Source organism: Ambystoma mexicanum, chromosome 7p, assembly GCF_040938575.1.
Source record: "Ambystoma mexicanum isolate Mex_15411 chromosome 7p, UKY_AmexF1_1, whole genome shotgun sequence".
In the NCBI taxonomy this organism is placed as follows: Eukaryota; Metazoa; Chordata; class Amphibia; order Caudata; family Ambystomatidae; genus Ambystoma; species Ambystoma mexicanum.
Window position 1 is genome coordinate 179,914,052 of NC_090939.1, and position 19,796 is coordinate 179,933,847.

The 19,796-nt window shown below is 45.6% G+C and overlaps 1 protein-coding gene across 9 annotated transcripts in view; it reads left to right on the forward strand.

The window, feature by feature from the left end:
* The window catches only part of ZBTB21 (zinc finger and BTB domain containing 21), a 227,118-nt gene that overhangs the window by 91,042 nt on the left and 116,280 nt on the right, over positions 1-19,796 (forward strand). For all 9 annotated transcript variants that reach the window (XM_069636023.1, XM_069636024.1, XM_069636020.1 and 6 more), the window contains one exon: positions 12,582-12,634. Coding sequence is in view for 3 of the 9 variants with exons in the window: in XM_069636020.1 (XP_069492121.1) it covers positions 12,624-12,634 (11 nt within the window). In the remaining 6 variants the exon portion in view is untranslated. The remainder of the gene's footprint in view (positions 1-12,581; positions 12,635-19,796) is intronic.

Here is a 19,796-nt window from a genome sequence, read left to right on the forward strand (position 1 = left end):
ATGTGGTGATTTTATGAGTGCTAATTTCTATGTTTAATAAAAATACGTTTTAATGAGCATGTATGAATTTTTTGGGTATTTGATATACCATCTGTTCTTTCTTTCCCGTGTTGTGGTTTAGACATCTGTCAATAAATCTTCTTTTTGTATAATATAGATCTTATCCATGCAGAAACTGCTTTTTTAGAAATCTTACTGGGGCCATACCAGCAAGTGCTGCTAGTAGAGTAGTACAGCCGTCCAGTCGAATTGCACACATTGGGAGGACAGCCAAAATCACCCTTAGATACCTTTGTGAAATCCCACTCCTCAGTGCCGCCGCACTTCTGCTCCACAAAGCACAAAAGTATTGTTGCCTTAACACACATCAAAACATTTACAATTAAAACAGAGCTCCATATCTAAATGGCTTTATAATGGGACACTTCTTCGACCGGCCAGCCCACCACGTGCCTCTTGAACTTGGAACCTTTCCTACCCAAAGAGACCACTTTTTTTTGTTTTCTCCAGATTAAACTCTAATTTGTTTTTTTTCAAAAGAATCATCAGTCTGTTTTGTACAAGACCACAGATTCTTCAACCAAGGTCTTCATTTCAAGACCCATTTGAGCACTGCAGAATCGTGCCATTCCTCACCTTTATAGATTGTGTGTCCTACCCTTATCCTGTTATGATTACAGCAACATGCCCTTTCTGGGCCTTAATCTGGTATAAATTCAGCACTGTGTCCAGAATGTTGTAGCAAGACTAGTACTATATTTTGAATACAGGGATCCTGTAGCTTCAGCTCTGGCGCGCGCTTCGTCATTCAACCTTCTCTCCATGAAGAAGGCCCCTAATTTCTATCACCAAGCTCACTTACTATTCACCATCTGGAAATCTCCACTCTTCATGTTTGGTGAAGGGAGTGAAACCAGTTCCAACGGGAGAGCGAATACAGAGGATAATGAATGCCGTGGAAATACCACTGCCCTTTGTATGATCCGGTAACTTGATCCTCGACATCTCGCATAAGGGGATGGACCGAAAAGGGTGTGAAAGTATGACACCCAGAGAAGTCACACAAGCAGTAGTTGAATGGAGGTCAGCTAGAGAGACGCCAGAATACTCCATCCTGGAGGGACATTTAGGAGAGGAACCGAGAACCCGTCACAGGTAGTGCCAGTGAAGGAAAGTGACATTGTAGCTTACTGCACAGGTTTCGGGTGCCAAATAATGAAGGCTGAGAGTGGGAGAACTCTCGGGTGTCATATATTCTGGACACACTTAGTCCTAGGGGAGGCTCAGTCAAGACAGACATTTCTTGTGCTGCAGCGCTGGCGAAGGAAAGAATTTGTCGTGAACGTTTGCTGCAAAATTGAGAAGCTACAGTGAGACAATGGAGCCATATGAGCCTTGTGAGTGTGAGACAACTAATCGAGACAGAATGGCAGTGTGTAGAGAGCTGAGATGAGGGGGTCTGGTAACCAAACCAAGAAATGATTGTTGAAATTAGTCAACATGCCGAGACTTGGAATCAAATTCACAAAGCATTGAGCAACTACTGAAGGAGTTCTAATACTTTTATCACAGTGCAAAATTTGCACTTGCCACTGCCCATTGTTTAGGGAAGTTGGGCTCCTGCGAGCAAGAAATGGTACTGTGCCTATGTATCGAATTGAGATGGTAAGTCGCTTTTTGATGGCTGGCTAGTAGCTCGCAACTTGAATGTTTTCCCCCTTCTTTTATCATTTAAGAGAATTAGAGTGCTATCAAGACATTCTAGTCTTCAGATGATCTCCTAACGGGAAAATGTGGATAACGGATCAGATGAAGCCATTCAAAAATTGGATGACCACTAAAAAGCAATTTGAATCGCAAAGTGAACTCCTTTCAGGAATTCTTTACTGATGCTAAAAATGGTGGGTTACGACTCGCTCCAGATCTGTGCTTTGTTATGAAGCATTTATGATGCGCCAAATAACCACTGTAGTGTTCTCAGAACCCCTAGGCTTATCGACAGGTTGGTGTATTTTACAATGGCGTGGGAGTATTTAGACATTCGTCTGCAGAGGAAAAAGCAGGGAAAGATGAGGGTGCAGTTGCCTCATACTAGGGTAAGGGATGATGCAGATGGAAAGTCATGTTTTATGATGGGTTGGGTGCATGATCCAGTTGCGGAGGAGCATAGTTGATGATTTCGGAAGCTAGGTAAATTCTAATGTTTGGAATCAAGTGTGCCATTGAAGTTTCCAAAAGCAATGGGTGATAAAAAGCGAGCATGCTTTGCCTTAGTGATAGCCTTGAGAGGACCTCGAAGTGTGGTTGCTTTTTACCTGGATTAACATTATATTTTCCCACTGACCAAACACCACATTCATATTTCTTGGATGGGCTGCCAGGCCTAGGAGCCAGAGTGCAACCTAGTTGTGAATAGCCTGTGTTTAAAAAAAAAAAAAAAAAAATGGAGGTTTAAGAACAATTAGAGGGGAAAAGCAGGTATGTACCGACTGACCAATTCCATCTTTTTTTTTTAACTGCATAAAAATAGATGGTCAGTTGCTGTCGTATAGAAAAGGGTAGGGGCCAATTATTAGAATTTTTTTTGGGCTGTAAAAAATGCAGGTAGTCTGAATTCGACCAAACACACAGATTAATTGAAAGCCTTGCACCCTAGCTATCGATCAGATTGAGCCTGAATTGGAACTCTCCCAATACCAATTAGGTCATATTAATTGGCATAATCTAACCATTGTTTGCCAGAATGTGTTATCTGTACTTGCCATTGAAGAATTAATCAAGAACTGGAGGTCAAAGCACTCCATTAATACTGATTGCTTAAGTATGACTCCTAGTTTGTGGAGCTCAGTATGGTAAACGTGAACTGATTTTGCAAGTTTTGCAATTCTGTATTGTTCAAGATGAAACCTTGCAAAGGTTTAAAGTGAGGTTAAAAAATGGTTTGACCACCCACTTTCAGATGCTTCCATTAAAACATAGATGGACCCTCAATAGCCCTATGAAGGGGATCACTTGCATCTTGGACCTTGTTTCAATAGAGATCCTGCATGATTGAAGAAATACTAATATATCACAAAGTGCCCATCCAAAGCATGTAGATATGAGTGATCAGAAAAGGGACAAGGCAACCAACACAGCCTCCAAGTTGATCCATGGTAGGTCATTATCGAGCTTAGAGCCTGACGGCCACATCAGAATGTGATTTTGTGTTAAAGCACTAAGCAAACACCAAGGTCTTGGAAATTAGGCCCTTCATTCCTCTTGTGAGCCGTAGCCTGCTCTTAATGTTCTTATGCTTACCCGTGCTCCACAGCAAGTCAAAGAGCAGTAGGTGGATGGATTTAAAGAATTAAGTCTGGCCAATGTGTTTTAAGCATTCAAAGGGGATTAAGAACAAAATGGGTCACCGTTATTTTAATAGAATCCATCCCTCCCCAAAAGTACAGATACAAGGGAGACTATTTGTCAACTTTCACTTTTTTTCCAGGTGCAGTCTATCGTCCAGTGAAGTTGTTGAAGTACCCTCCTGGTCAAAAGCCTTCCTGTCAAAGATAATAGCAGCCAATAGAAGCAAGGCCGTTTGGGCAAGCTCTGAGATCCGCAAACAGCCGTGTGTTCATTGTACACAACCCTGACTGTTCCCGGCAATTGAGCCCTGGAAGCACCATATCTAGCCTCCTATTGAGAGCCTTGTTGCAGATCATACAACCAGAGTTCATCAGTGACCTTGATCAGTATTTCATGGGTTGAAGAGGATTATGACATGGCTTAGGAAGGATAGTAAGCTTTTTCTCAAAGGTTCCTCAAGGAACCTTCTGCAACAAAGGAGTTAGTTTGTCTCGGGAGGATAGCTCAGGGGCAATGTGCTTGCCTTGGAAGCAAGACGACACAGAGCAACAAAGGTTTGTTCCCCGGTTCCGCGCTTAGAAACCTATCATACTTTTTTTTGTTTTGTTTTTTTTAAACATTTTATTGAACATTTAAAACAACAATACAAACCAAACTTGCAGCATATAAAAAAAACTGTTCAATTGTACATTTTCCAAGTCGCGCTCACTGCACCCCTTATCCCACCCCTCGTTACGAGCCTACTTCTACTAACGTTCAGTTTCTGCCTCTGGTGATGGGGTATCGCTACCCGCGGGATCCGATGGGCCTTGTATTGACCCAAACAATTCTGCTATAAGGAGCCTCCAAGCTATCAGGGTTTCAGTCTCTTCTTCCCCCCCAGCGCTGCTAGTTACTTGCCACACTACAGTTTCCGCCTCCGCCCAGTTCTGCAAATCCATCCACCATACTTCTAATCGTGGTTTATGGCATGTCTTCCACCCCATAGCAATCCTCCTCTTCGCAAGTGCATAAGCCAGGTCCTTCAGTTTGCTGACATGTCTAAGTTTCTGTGGTCTAGGGAACCCCCCCAACAGGCATGCCCACACGGTATCCACGTTGATCTTAATGCCTTTTTCTGCCGATTTGTGTGCGACCTCGCCCCAGAAGCGCTCTATTACCGGGCATGACCAAAACATGTGCACCATACCTGCATTTTCCTCGTCACATTTAGGGCATGCCTGCCTTCCCACATTTTTTAAACTTGGATATTCTTTGAGGCATCAGATACACCCTATGTGTAACATACAATTGCAATTGCTTAAGTCTTGCATTTCTTGACACTTTGTGATACCCTTGGACTAATTCCCACATCCCGTCCTCCATTGGAGCTCCTACTTCCTCTTCCCACTCCAGTCTCAATTGCACTATCTCCTTCCCCACTATGGCCATCATCATTTCATATATTCCGGATATCTCGTGCCCCCCTTCCGCTATATCATATATTGTATCTATAGCTGCATCTGGTTCTTCATCAAGCACAGGTTCAGGCCACTTTCTCTTAATCACCTGCACCAGTCTATGGTGCGTGATATACTGGCCACTGTTTAGCCCAGTTTCCGCCCCCAACTCCTCAAAGGATTGTATGGTTCCTTCTTGCCAAATGTCCCCCACCGGCTCCCAATGGTTCCTGATTATCATTCTTAACTGCACCTCCCCACCCGCCAGTACCACCAGTGGCACCTGAGGGGAGCACGGGCTTGGGTTCCCCATCAATTGACAGGCCCTGCGCCACATCTTCCATCCCAATACCATCATCTTTGGACGCCCATCTATCTCCGTTGGGGACAACCACATTATCTCCTTCAGGTAGAATGGGGCACAGTCTCGTTTGAACAATCTGGTTTCAGTGGTTTCCTCCTCCAAAAGCCATTTCGCCACATATTGAAGTTGACTGGCGACATAATAGACCTCATAATTGGGAAGCTTTATACCTCTTTTCTCGTTAAAGTTCTGTAGCTTCCAGAGGGCCACCCTATTTCGTGTACCATTCCATAGGAAGTCTCTACACATACTTGCCAATCTGCTAAAGAACTTCTTTGGTATCATATACGGGATACTCCCGAAATAGTGCAGGAGCCTAGGCAGGACCACCATCTTTAGCATTGCGCTACGACCCATCATTGCCAGAGGCAGCTCTACCCAGAACCGCATGCAATTCTCAATTTTCTTGATGGCTACTTCCGTAATATGCGTATGCTCTTCCGCCACTGCGTGGTATATGTCTATTCCTAAGTAGTGAAATGTACTAGCCGCCCATGGTACCTGCAACCTCGGTAGCTGATTCAGTGGGGTCCCTTTATATCCGCCCAATGGAAACATGTTAGACTTCTGAGGATTCACTGCTATGCCAGATAATCCTGCATATCTCTCCATCACCTCCAAGACATATTGGAGGTTTTCTTCTGGGTATCGGAAGTACAATAATATGTCATCTGCATATAATGATATCAAGTGACGTTCACCACCCACAGAGATGCCTATCGTGGCATATTGCTGCCTTAGATAAATCGCTAAGGGTTCCAGGGCTAATATGTATAGGATGGGGGACCACGTACATCCCTGCCTAGTACCCCTGCCCAGCTTCCACCTCTCTGATATCACTGTTCCTGTTTTCATCCTGGCCAATGGTTCGCTATAAAGCATCTTAGCCCACCGTAAATATCCTGGACCCATCCCATAGCCAGCCAGGGACGCCAACAGCCATGGCCATTTGACTGAGTCAAAGGCCTTGATTGCATCCAGTGACACAACCGCCAGTTCATCCTCGCTTTCATTCCCATGTTCAATGATCCTGTGGAGCCTCCTGAGATTATGGGATATGTTCCTATCAGGGACATAACCCGTTTGGTCCGGGTGTATCAATTTACCTATAACCTTCCGTAGTCTATTTGCTAGAACGGCGGTCAGATATTTACTATCTTGATTCAACATCGACAGGGGTCTATAGGAACTACAGTTATGGCCTGGCTTATTAGGTTTGGGAAGTGGTATAATATTCGCTTCTCTGAGTGACTCTGGCAGCCTGCCTAGCTCATACGCCTCATTCAGCATGTCTAATAACGGCGGGAGCACCTCCTCTCCAAATATCTTATAAAATTCACTTGGGAGTCCAACAGCTCCCGGGGTATTACTCGTTGGCAGCCGTCTCACCACCTCCCCTAACTCCTCTAAGTTAATCGGTGCGTCCAGCTCCTCCTTTTCCTCCGCACTGATCTGCGGTAATCCTATGTCCTCTAGTGTTTCCTCTATCGTCACATGGTTCTCCTCCCCATCCTCCCCATATAGTTGCCCATAATAATATGCAAACTCAAGATTGACTCCTTCTTGAGTGTCCACCACATTCCCATCTTCTCTTATTAATGATCTAATCGGGGATCTAGGGGTCACATTCTTATATAACCAGGCTAAGATCCTCCCCGGTTTATCTCCTCCCGCATGCTGTCTCTCTATGTACTTTCTATAGTTAAGGTTACATAGCCTCTCCCAGTGACCAGCGCACTTTTGCTGCAGTCTTAGTATCAAATCAGTATCCAGGTTGGTACTATGTTCACCCCCAAGAGCCCTCTCCAGTTCTTACTCCGTTTCTTGCAGATCCGCCAGGATCCCACCCTGCAGCTCTTTCGATTTTGCAATAGCTACTCCTCTAATCACTACTTTGAAGGCCTCCCACAACGTGCCCGCCGAGTCCACACTGCCCGTGTTCATCTCGAAGTAACTAATAATCTCATCTCTCATGTCCTCCCTAAAGAGGGGATCTCTGAGCGCTTCCACCCTGAGGCGCCATGTCGGGATTCTCGCTCTCAGGGGTGGTGGGGGGGGACCTGGGGTTGGGGGAAGCAACACTGCCACCCGAAGATCGGGGGCGAGTGGTCCAAGAGGACTCTCGATATATATTCAACATGCGTGACTTCTGTCAGTATCTCTGGAGTGGCAAAGACATAGTCCAGCCTTGTGTGTAGTTGCTGCGGGGCAGAATAATGCGAATATTGTCTCTCATGGGGGTGACTTGCTCTCCACACATCTTCAAACCCAATGTCATTCAGCAGCGTCTAACGCTTTAGCCGCCGTGGTAGGCTTATCGAATTTTCCATCTGACCTGTCCACCTTGGGATCTAATACGCAATTGAAGTCCCCTCCCCATATCAACGCACTAACCGCACAGTTGCTAAGGTTATTACACAGCGTTTTGAAATATGCAGCAGTATTTTGATTTGGGGCATATGTGTTTACAATACTTATTTCCCTATTTTCTACCAATCCCCTCACCATCACCATCCTTCCATCCGTCTCCGCCAGTGTGTGTAACAGCTGGAACGGAACATGTGGTGCCACCCAAACGATCACTCCCCTGGAATAGGCCGAATATGAAGAACCCACCATAGTTCCTTTCCATTTCTTCCCAATCATCTCCATCTTGTCACGCATCAGGTGTGTCTCTTGCAACAGTGCAATATCTATCTTTTGCCTCCTCAGGTATAGCATAACCTTGTTTCTCTTCAGGTAACTATTAAGCCCCCTGACATTCCAAGTGGCTACTTTAAGTTCCCCCACAGCGTGTCGGGTTCCTACCACCTCCCCCATCCCCGCAGTCCCATTTCCGCAGCTTAACTCGTCTATGTAGGCTCATGCCCCAACTTGCACTCCCACTAACTATAAACACCACAAATCCCTCCACCCCCCCTCCCACCTTCTCTCTCCCCGTCCCCAAATAACACCCTCCCCAACTGTTGCCCAGCTCCATCCCTGGTTCTCAGGCACCCCTGCATCTAGCCTCGTCCGGCAAAAGCCTACGCCCGCGGCTCAGCAGGGTAAAGGCGCCCTAGCGACGGCCTTACTACTAACTCTTGGGGGTAAGAGAAGAAGGGTCTCCATCCTATCGCTCCTGTTCGTCTTGAATTTGCTGCGCTTAGCACTACCCAGTTCGCTTATGCAATCAATGCACTATATTCCAGTCCAAACGATTAACGGAGTCCGAGAGCCACATCATTTCAAGCCAGTGTTTCAGAGTTTCATACTAGGACTCCCCTCCCGCTTATCCCCACATTGTTCCTGATACATTCCCATCACTTATCGTGCTTCTGGCAATCTTCCTCCTCATCCTGCTCCGGGCATCCCTGCAAGTCCAGCCAAGACGTCACTTCCTCCGGGGTGTCAAAAAAGAGGGCCCTGCTTTTATGCAAGACCTTCAGCCTTGCAGGGTACAAAAGCATGTATTTGATACCAGCTGCACGTAGTCTTCTCTTAATTGCCACATAACTGTACCGCTGTCTTTGCACCAGCATAGTATAGTCAGGGTATGCAGTGATGTTGGAGGATGCCCTTTCTATTGTACCGCCCTTGCGAAAATATTCCAAAATCTTCTCTCTGTCTTTGTAGTTTAGGATTTTCGCTATTATCGGCCGCGGTGGGGCCCCGGGCCGTTTTTTCCTCATCAGAGCCCGATGCGCACGTTCGACCGCAAATCCTTGCGAAAGCTTGTCCGCCCCTATCTCTTGCAGAATCATGTTCTCCACATAATTCATAGGGTCCTGTCCCTCTTCTCCCTCCAGCAGGCCGACCACTCGAATGTTGTTCCGTCTTGCCCGTCCTTCCGCCTCTTCCACTCGGTTTTCAAGGTTAGCCACCTGCTGTTTAAGGACATGAACCTCCTTTGCATTATTTGTGCTGACATCCGTGTTAATCTTAACAGCGCTCTCCTGGCCACTTGTCCTTTCCGCCAGCATTCTGACGTCTTGTCGCAGCAGGGCGACTTCAATTCCTACTGCGTCAATTTTGTTCTCAAGGGCCATACGCAGGTCTGCCATTGCTGTGCCCCACTTAGTACTCAGTTCTGTTATGGCTGCTAGGACCTGATGATGGCCTCCCTCTGGGGCACTATCCGCCGAATGCGCCGTTGCACCTTGTGTTGGGGTCGAAGGGGCCCGCTGCGATTGCGTCTTTGCAAAGGTCTCCATTGTCGGTTGCTTGCTTTTGGTCCTCAGACCCTTTACTGACATTGTGTGATCTTCCTGTCGTGCCTGGCTTCAGGTCTGCAATGTTATTTCACGTCTCCAATTCAGTCAAGTGTTGGGGTATCTACCCCCGTCGGTTGCAGTGTGCGGTGGCCCAAAAAATCGCGGTTCAAGTGGGCCGTGTTCTCCCCCGTTTATCAAATTCTGGCTGGTGTATGTATAGCCACGGATTCTGATGTGTATAACCGACTTCCTTTAGTGGCTTTGCCTCTCTCCTGAACACTTGCCTCCCTGGGGGCCTTCTTCAATACCCTCCCGGCCACTGTCCTGTTTGAGCCACACACCCTTTAGTGCATAAGCTTCCAGCAGCCCGTTCCGCTCCTCGCAGTTTCTTCTCAACTCTGCAAAACTACTACTGTGGTTGCATTCACTGCCCGGCGCAGTCACCAATGATCAGCGACGGCGTTGTGGCAGACAGGCACCTTGATTGTCAGCTGTGAATGTGCGCGATCGCTCGCTGCTTACTTCTGCCCTTCCTTGTCCGCTGCAGTTACCAGGCCGCCCTTTGTTCCTCAGCGCCGGCCATTTTGTTTGACTCTCTGCCCCACTGGTTGCAAACTTGCCAGTTACTTGCCACTATGTATCAGTTTTCTTCAGAGTCCCAACTTTCTCCAATGCATGCTCTGCCACTTCCCCCATCTGGCATTCAATTTCTGTGCACTTAGTCCATCTTATGGGTTCGTTATTGTCTCTGGGGCACTGTACTGCAAAATATCTTATGCAGGCTTTTGCTCCTGTGGCTCAGGGCGACTTTCCAGCACAGTCCAGTTACCTTAGGGCAGTAGCTCCTTGATGTGCAGGGTCCCCCCATCTTACATCATTGATATTGCACAATCTGAAATTAGGTGGCACATGATCCATCAGTGCAAGACCCACCAGCACGTTGCACTTGGGGGCATCTTAATGATATTCAATGCCATCTGCCTTTTGATGTGGATCAGGTGCTTGTTTTATATGCCATACGTTCGCAATGGGTAGCAGGCCCCTTTCGTTTCGCCCAGCGGGCCTTATCTCCAGCTGCCGCACACGCTCCGTGCGTGCTCGCGCTGCCGGCTCCGCTGCCGGATAAGACCCGGCAGCTCTCTGCTACCACAGGGGGTCGGGTCCGCGACTTCGAACGGCAGCCGGCCGCAGCACACTTCTCTGCCAGCGCCGCCCCGTGTTATACGGCTTGCGCTCTCGTCAGGGTGCGCTTACCATGTCCTCCTGTACCCGCTGTCAGCCCGGTGCTACCAGGCGTCTGCATGTCCACTTCGCGAGACAAACACTCGCTGCTCCGGTGGTCAGCCTCACGTTCACGCCCGGCACTTCTTCTGGTCCCTTTGTTCTTCCTTTAGGCGGCCGCCATCTTAGCATCAGCCAGCCGCGTTCGCTCCCGACACAATGTAGCACATCTCCCGTTCTGCTGGGACAGCTCGCTCGCGGGTAGACGCGTTCTGTAGCAATCACCTTCATGCATCCATAATGTCAGTTTCACGTAACAGTTTATCAACTGGTAGCACACGCTACAACGGATCTGTCCTCGGATCTCGGAGCCTGATGGAGTCACAGCCTACTCCATGCCTGCCATGCCACGCCCCCCCTAACCTATCATACTTAATAAGATACAACAGATTGCGGAGGTTGAAGGGTGGACCTTGCTCTTTTTCAGGAAGCCCATGTGTTGAAACCGGATATACAAATGTAGTTAAATTTGAAATTCCCTCAGGTTTTTGCTATCGGCTATATTTCTAAATTTAGAGGAGTCCGTATTTTTCTGCAAAGAGCGTTGACTGTTTGTATGGAAAAGGTGCGGAATGATCCAGAGGGTAGATTTATGCTGGCTTTTCTTGTTTTGGATGGAGTGAAGGTGGTTGTTGGGTCAGTGCATGGTCCATGCTATGGTGGTGCTTTTTACAAGGATTTCGCTGTGCAACTGGGGAGCATAGAAGGTCATTTAATTGTTATACGGGAGACTTTAATTGTGTTATGGACAGTAAAGTAGACTGGTCAGCTGATTGTAGATACTCGGGTAATAATTCAACAAGAGAGCTTAAGTATGATTGAGAGCTTTGATTTGGTGGATGTATGGAGGGCTAAGTTTCCAGACGCAAGGGAGTATACCTTTTACTCACCAGCGCATAACTCTTATACAAAGCTGGATTATTTTGTTCTCTCTGCTATACTACTAGATGGGGTGATTGCTGTTGACATACAGGAAAGGAATATATCTGACCATGCTAGTGTGCGTTTGAAGATTGTACTCAATCGGATTAATCAGGGTTATAAGAGGGGGAGAATTTGCTCATATATCCTGAAGGATGAGTCTGTTCATTGCGGGCTGAGTATTTTTATTGAACAATTTTATAACAATAAATGAATATGGCTGGGATTGCATTAGTTTGGGTTTCTTCAAGGCACAATAAGAGGGGAACTCATTAGTCGGACTGCCTATCTCAGAAAACTGAGGGTGGCAGAGATCAGATCCCTGGAAGATGCATTAGGAAAAATTCAGAAAACAATAGGAATTTCTTAATAATAAGTTTGACTTGCAAACAGAGAGGGGTTTAGTATTGACTAGGCAAGTGTTTTGGCAGAGAGGGGAAGTAGGTGGTAAGCTATTAGCAAATAAGCTTAAGGGTTACTTGCATCGGTCTGTTAAGAATATAGTATGTGAAGATGGTACTTCAGGCTCGACTAATGCTGAAATATGTAAACGTTTTCAATGGTATTATGAGTTTCTCTATTCTGAGAATTTGGCACCTACATGTAGGGATCTGGAATCCTTTTTTGAGAAAATAAATCTAAGTCTATAAATATCTAGGTTTTGGGCTTGAGAATGTTACTGGGGCTCAGATTCTTTTGACTATTAATCAACTGCAAATTAAGAAGTCTCCATGTTTAGATGGCCTACCCATGGAATTGTATAATTTATTCTCTGGCTTGCTCACTCCGATTTTATGCACTCTACATAACTCTCTACTAGCGAAAAGGGAATTGTGTTTGACTATGAAAGAAGCATTTATTATTTACTTCCAAAACCTGTCAAGGACCATTCTAAATGTGAGAATTCTCGTCCAATATCATTACGTAATGTTGATATGAAGATTTTAGCAAAGTTCTATGCGAACAGGTTAAGTGAGTTCTAAATTTGATCTTGGTTCGAAGGTGGCATTCATTTTTTTTTTTTTTTCTTTTTAGATGCGGAAAAGCCTTTGACAGAATTAACTGGACGTTTTTGGAATGCACGCTAGGTAAGATGGGGTTTGGTTAATATGGTGAACTGTCCACATAATGGAGCATCGGCAAGTATTTGGGTCAATGGTACTATGTCGGAGTCCTTTCAACTGTATAGGGGCACGCAGCAAGGTTGCCCCTTATCGCCCTTTTTGTTTAATATTCTATTGAAACATTTAATTACATATATTTGTCAGAATGTGGAGATTCAGGGATTGCTATTTGGACCTGTAGACCTCAAAGTGTTGGCGTATGCTGCTGATTTAGTGGTTGCACTATCTGACCCTTGTCTGTTGTCCGGTATTGAGGGGTGTTTTTAATAAAATTAGTTTGCTGTCTGGTCATAAGATTAACTGGGCTAAGATGACATTTTTCTGTTGACTTGGGAGGTGTTGTCTAGGTGATTTTTGAAGATTGGGATTGTAAATGGTCAAATGAGTGTTATATTTAGGGATTACCCCAGTGCGAGACCTGAAAAAAAAATTGTTTAACGTTGAGAAAGTGGTTTTAAATATTCAGAAGGATGTTGACAAATGGATGAATATTAGATTCAATATATTGGGCAGAATTAATATATCGGGTAGAATTAATATAATCAAAATGGCCTTACTTTTGCAGATCCAAAAAAAGTACTTGTGCTTGTTAAAGTGTTAAAGGATTTTTGTATGGGGGGGAATAAAAAAAATTAAAAGGATCCCTCATTACATTCGTACGTGAGATTGTGATAAGAGGGTGGGGGGTGGGTTTTGGTTATCTGGTTTTAGAAAATTATTGTAGTAGTTTTATCCTTAAACAGCTTTGTACTTTCCTCCATAATATGCCAATTTGGCTAAGCATGGAAATGTGGGCTGCATCTCCTTTTCGTCTTGAATATTTATACAATGTCTGAATTGCTGCAATCAAATAAACTATTACCCACAGTACATATAGCTCATAGGGCTTTACTTCAATGGTTTAAGAGAATGGTGAAGTTATTTGGCTACTTAAAGAGGCTTACCTGTTGAATAATGCAGTTTTTCAGAGCAATAATAAAATGCTTTTTTGGAATAGTTGGGTATTAAAAGTTGTGTTTGGGTGGCTTGTTGGAAGGGGATCTGATTTTAGGATTTGAAGAACTACAGCGTAAATTTGGCACAGCAAGGAGCAAGAAGTGCAGATATTTGAGTTATGCGAGTTATAACTCATAGGATTGGTATGCTGAGTGCACCACTAAAGGATTTGCCTGAGCTTTTCAAGGTTTTTGAGAACCTGCCGCGAATGGCGTGCACCTTTCTTTGACTTATGCCGGTTGAGGCAAAGGTTTCTGTTGGATGGGATTGTTTGCATTCTAAGTGGTCTGCAGAATTGGGATGCGTTTTGTCAGATATTGAGTGGGAAGGAGCAATATTGGACTTCGGATAAGATGTACTCTTTAGGTCTTCTTGGGGAGGATGATAATTGTTGGGGTTGAGGCAGACCGGGTGAAACTGGTGTGGAATTGTTCTAGGGTGGAGGTGTTTTGAAAAGAGGTTTTGGATTGCATGGAGTTGGTTATAGGTGTGTTTCAAGATGCCCGAAACATGCAATATTAAGTTTGAGTGGTTGTTGTAAGGGTGCTGCTTATTGTTTACAAATGTGGCTGGTCCGAGCACTGGTGGTTGCCAAAAACACATTTTAAAGCTGTGGGAAATGAGGAAAAAGCCTCAGTGGATGCTTGGATGAATGACTTGGTGGTGTTGTCTACGTTTTTAGAAAGGGTTATACAAAGATAAAGACTGCACTTATATGTAGAAAGAGGTGTGGTCAACCTTTAATGATCTTTATTGGTGATTTCTTAATTTGCCTGCTTCTAAGCTCTGGTTTGGATGTGATTGAGCATAATTGGTCTGTGGGTGTCTTATTTTTTTCTATCTTTTCGGCTCATAGTATTATTTTTTAACTTGTCTTACTGTAGCTTCCTATTGTTCAATAGTGTTTTATTCAATTACATGGAATCCGCATTGTAGAAAAAGAAAAAAAGTAGTAGTCTATGTCTGGGGGCAATAAGTGAGATGGAAGAGAACATGCCAAGAGGGAGTCATTTGGGACCCATAGCTTTCCCATCCTTAAGGGACACTTGTGTAAGTCTGCCTTAGTGTTGGCAATTTTTTAGTCCTATGGTAGGGCTCTGCCCCTTCCGAATGACTAGCTTTCCACTAGTGTTGTATACATTTCGGGTAGTTTGCCAACACTTTACCCTGGCCAATTTCCCCCCCAAAGAGTATGGCTTTAATTTTTAACAGATTACGTTGGTGCTCAGACACATAGGAAGTGCGCCAGTAGCTCTTAATCAAATGCAATATGTTTATTTAATGCATCTTGTTGGCCCTTGTTTAATTTTTAACAGTGTGCCCGCTTGGATTTTTGATGTACAATGTCTATTATATTTAATCTTTGTCTGAATCAAGCAGTGGAAATCTACGTTTCTCGTGTTTTTGGATTTCCTAGCTTTCTTCCTTTTGTGCTGTCTTTGCTGTGCTGTTGCTCGTGAGGTACATGAGCTACATGAGCAAAACGCCCACTCGGGCCATGATTTGTGGATGGGGATGAAAAATAAGAAATTCCAAACCTTGGGGGTTGAGGAAGTGGTTTGGGGTTGCTGCTGAGTAGTTGACCAGATGACTGCAAGTAAGTCCGCTTTCCAAATATTCTGAATGATTGATTAATGTTGCTGGACTTGGCAAGAAGGTGAACCTCCCTGGTAGAAGTATCGCAGCCTGCAAGGGCTTGTTCTAGGGAAGAACCATGGATGACTCTGGGCCAGGGGTCCATGTGGCGTCAGAGCCGGTCCCTGTGTAGGGTGCAGAAGTAAGAGGTGGACACTACTTGACAGGATGATTGCTTTTATTATCAACGTAAAGTGAAAAAAACCCTACCTCTCCCTAATGCTAAGGGGGGTTTCCTGTCTCAAATAATAAATTAAGGCGTGTCAGAATGTCCAAAATAAAGAAAGTCCACCATCTTGACAAACAGTACTTCTGTCCCTAAAACTTAAAGACCACCAAGGAAAAGGTTTTTACTAAATTCAGAAGGATGGTTTTCTCCTTCTGGACAGGGAGTTTCAAAAGTGTTCCTTGGAAACTTATCTGCAGGGGTATCTCCTGAAGGCACGCCCCTGCACGCTCACACCAGAAGAAATGCAGCCCGCTAGTGAAAAAGGCCCAAGACATGCTCGCAAGGATAGAAATGCATCAGCAAAGAACTCTGCAGCCGCTTCTGAGCTCTGTATGCATGTGCGGCACATTATAAACATAAACAACATCACTGATTACTTATTGATATATAGTACAATTCTACAATACGTATTGGAGGAGGCCTATACATGCAGGGCCTGCTCCATATGGGTTGGCAGGCCATTGGTCCATCTGTCCATCTTCGTCCATGTGGGTGCTGCTGGGCTCATCTGTGGTAAAGCTGACCTAACAATGAATTGGCTACTCTGACAAACCATGTTATTCTATCATCGTAACAATGCACCTGGCAGATACAGGGATGGGCTTGGGAGGAGAGCTGAAGTCCCACTAACTTGCATGCTTCACTCGCTCCCAGACAGATCAGCAACTCCCAAGGTGCTCCACCTGGGCTATAGGCTATAATTCTGATGCTATCATGCACCTCGCTGCACAAATCACGTGACCCATTTCTGAAGGTGCGATAGCCTTGCCTTCTGATCTTGGTGATCGATCGAGGGGTGTAAAGGTTTTCTGGCCGGTGGTCTGGGTTTCAATGGTGATGTGGCATTCAGGGGGTTCATGGGATGAAAGCATGGCAAAGCTGAATTTCTCATGTGGGATCATTTGGGGCAGGAGGACCTTGCTATCTGTTACGTGGAATGGTACTGCCATGAGGCGCTCTGCTCCCTTCTCATCGACCCTGCAGGGCACATTCTTCCCAGGGCACACTGGAGGGTGGGGTGGTGGTGTTCGCGCTCATGCAAGGGGTTTAATGCTAACACACAAAATGCTGTTTTCCGCACTTGGGCCGAAAATCTAAGATTGCTGCTGCTTGCCAAAATGGCATTCACGCATGCATCTACCATATGGCTTGCAATGCATGCACTAAGGTGATTGTACACCCTCCTCTATGTGCACCCCCCTGCTCTCTGGATGTGCTCTTAGCATTTAATTCTCATTCTGTATCAACACTCCCTTCCCCTGGTTTTCTTCCAGTGTCCAGCAATAACTTGAGGGATTCCTCTTGTCTCCCTTAGCTTGGTCCTTTTGGTTTCTTGATACATGTTGGTACCAGAGGGGATGAATCACTCCCCCCTGGCTTCTTGCTTCCCCGAAATATGTCCCCCTGACACTTGTCGGATGTGGTTATCTTACTTTCCAGGTACTGTGACTATGATGGATGGTCAAGGGGTTTTGATTGCCTTTATGGGTGCGAGTGGCAGACTCGCACTTCTCCCTTCTGCTTTCAATTCACCCGTTATACTCTCCTGCCAGGTACTGTGACTATGATGAGAGATTGAGAGGCCTTCCCATTTGCTCAAAGTTCCCTTCTCATGGTCCAAGACCTTGGTTCTTGCTTTCTTCTTTTCTCCTGGTTTCTGTACCACTGCCTTGGAGCCCCCGAGCCTCTACTTCCACCAGTGTACCTTTATCCTCGATGCATGGTGGTCTCGGGGCCTTCAGGATGCTTCTCGGCTGCCGTGGAGCTGCTTTGCGGTTCTGCGTCTTCCAGGAAGATGCAGCAACCCCAAGAGGGGAACCTGCACCGCTCTGCGGATTTTCTTCTCTCCACTCGGCTGGTTTTCTGCTCTCCACTCAGCATGTGCTGTGGACGCCAGGTGCTTCCTTTGCCTCGTCCCCTCAGACTGGAACCTCTTTGCAACGGCCTGCTCTGGTCTCTGCGTCTCGTCTTCCGTCTCATCTGCTCCGCCCAACCTCGCAAGGTCCATCTTGACTAGACTGCTCTAGTTCCTGTGCAATGCTCTTCATGACTCTGCCCGTCTTCTTTGCAGTTTTGCAGTGAGATTTACATGGGCAGTCCTTATTTGTCTTAGGTTAGGAGGTAGTGAGTTGCAATATTCTTCTTGACAAACATACTTGAGTCCTGTGAGACTATACTACCCTTTCCAGGGTGAGAGAAGAAATACAAAGGAGGTGAGCTGGCAGAAAACCCAAATCGTGTTGGAGGTAGCACTGGCACACACGCACATACACGCACGCACATGCACACGCACATATGCGCACACGCATGCGCACACACACCCTCCAGACACCCCCACACCCCCCCCCACACACACACCCCCACACACCCCCCCCACACACACCCCCACACACACACCCCCCCACACACCCCCCCACACACCCCACACACACACCCCCCCACACACACACCCCCCCACACACACACACACCCCCCCACACACACACACACACACACACACGCACACACACACACACACCCCCCCCCCCCCCCCCCCACTTCCACTCAGGCTCCCTGGTGAGTACCCTGCATCATTGTAGGCAGTCGCTGGGTAGCTGTGAAACACACTCCACTGCGTGCCTAAGAGCCTATTTTCCTCTTTAACATCACTTATTGGGCCATCCACCATTTTGAGAGACCGATTCAACCCAATAGAGCCTGCATCATTAATCACTTAGTGGGCCTTTGGACCCTGGAATCTTTAAGTCCACAGCTCGTCTTCACAAATTTATTGGCACTGAGGTTGTGTGTACAGTGGTCTTCACTTGTGTCTTGGAGCTAGATCTATAGCTCTAGGTGGAATATCACTTAGGCGGTTAGTATATGGAAGGAATTGGTAGTATTCTGTGCACTACACAACAGCTAGAAATGTTTCCATCCCGACTTCAGGGACTACACCTACCATTCACTTGTTACATTTGGATTTCTCCCGCAAATATTATAACACAACACTGCAAACTATTGTCATTATCACCCTTGCACGCACACACCTTCCAAGATCGTTGTTAGACCACCTTGGTCTTACTGCAGGCACTTATCCCTTCACCTGCCAAACAAATATGGATCCTGGTGATTTAATAGTCAATCCCTAACTGACCCTCCTTTTTTTCAGTAAGTGGGTGATGAGATTACACTATTCTTCGGTACCAATGGATGCCAGTATGCTGTGGGTAACTTACAAGATAAGTTTGAGGTATATCCTTATTCAAATAATGGGATCCTGAAAGTGACAAGTCAGTCCCTTACATGAACAAAAAAACTAGAACAATGTTACATACAAGATGGATCACCCCAGACATTGGAGAGAATTAGGGTAGAGGCCGAAGGGTAGGTGAAATATCTAGATCCTGCCGAAGCGGCCAGATGGTCGACAGGGAAAGGGCTGACGATGACATTGCGGGATTGAAGATGAGGCGGTTTCCTTAGGTATGATAAGAATATTAGTCGGGTGTTTAAGAAATATTACAAATCTCTAAATAGTTCTAAATTTAATACAACATGGGAAGATCTTACTCCCATTTCCTGATCAGGTGGCGCTGTGATGGCTTGAGCGGGAATAGGGGGTAGCTTTAAATCCTCTGATAGACGTGAATTACATTAAACAAGTAATGAAAACCTCCCTAATGGCAAGGCCTTCAGGATAGATTGTCTGAGAGCCAAATGATGTAAAGAATAGGCTTAGAAAATCACCTCTCACTTGCTAACCACGTATGAAACTTCTAATCGCAATCCTACTTAAACCTAACAAGCCATCCCACAATGCTCTTCCAATACGCCCCTTTTGTTGATGTAATGACAAAATCCTAGCTAAACTGAATGTATTGTTCCTGCTTCCCCTAATGCCCTTCTTGTTAATGTAGGACAAGGCAGGGTGTGTCCTGGTTATCTCTTGCAGAAGAATGTTTTCAGGCTATTGTAATTGATTCATAATACCAAGTTGGAGTTGCTTACTGGGATTGTCATTCTTGAGAGAGTGGGAGAAGGATTTCACCTCTGTCGAATGTCCTTTTCTGTTCAAAGTAATTCTCAGATCTGGCCTTGGGCACAATTCACAGCCTGAAAAAGGCTACTATTTATCTGCCTTAGAGCAATATTTTTAACTAGCATAACCCAATTCATGACATTTATCCTTAAGTGTGACAAAATTAATTCTGCCCTGCAGGAGCACAAATATGGAATAGTGGCTAAACGCCTACTCAGCCCTCGCACTCTACAAAAGAAGAGTGA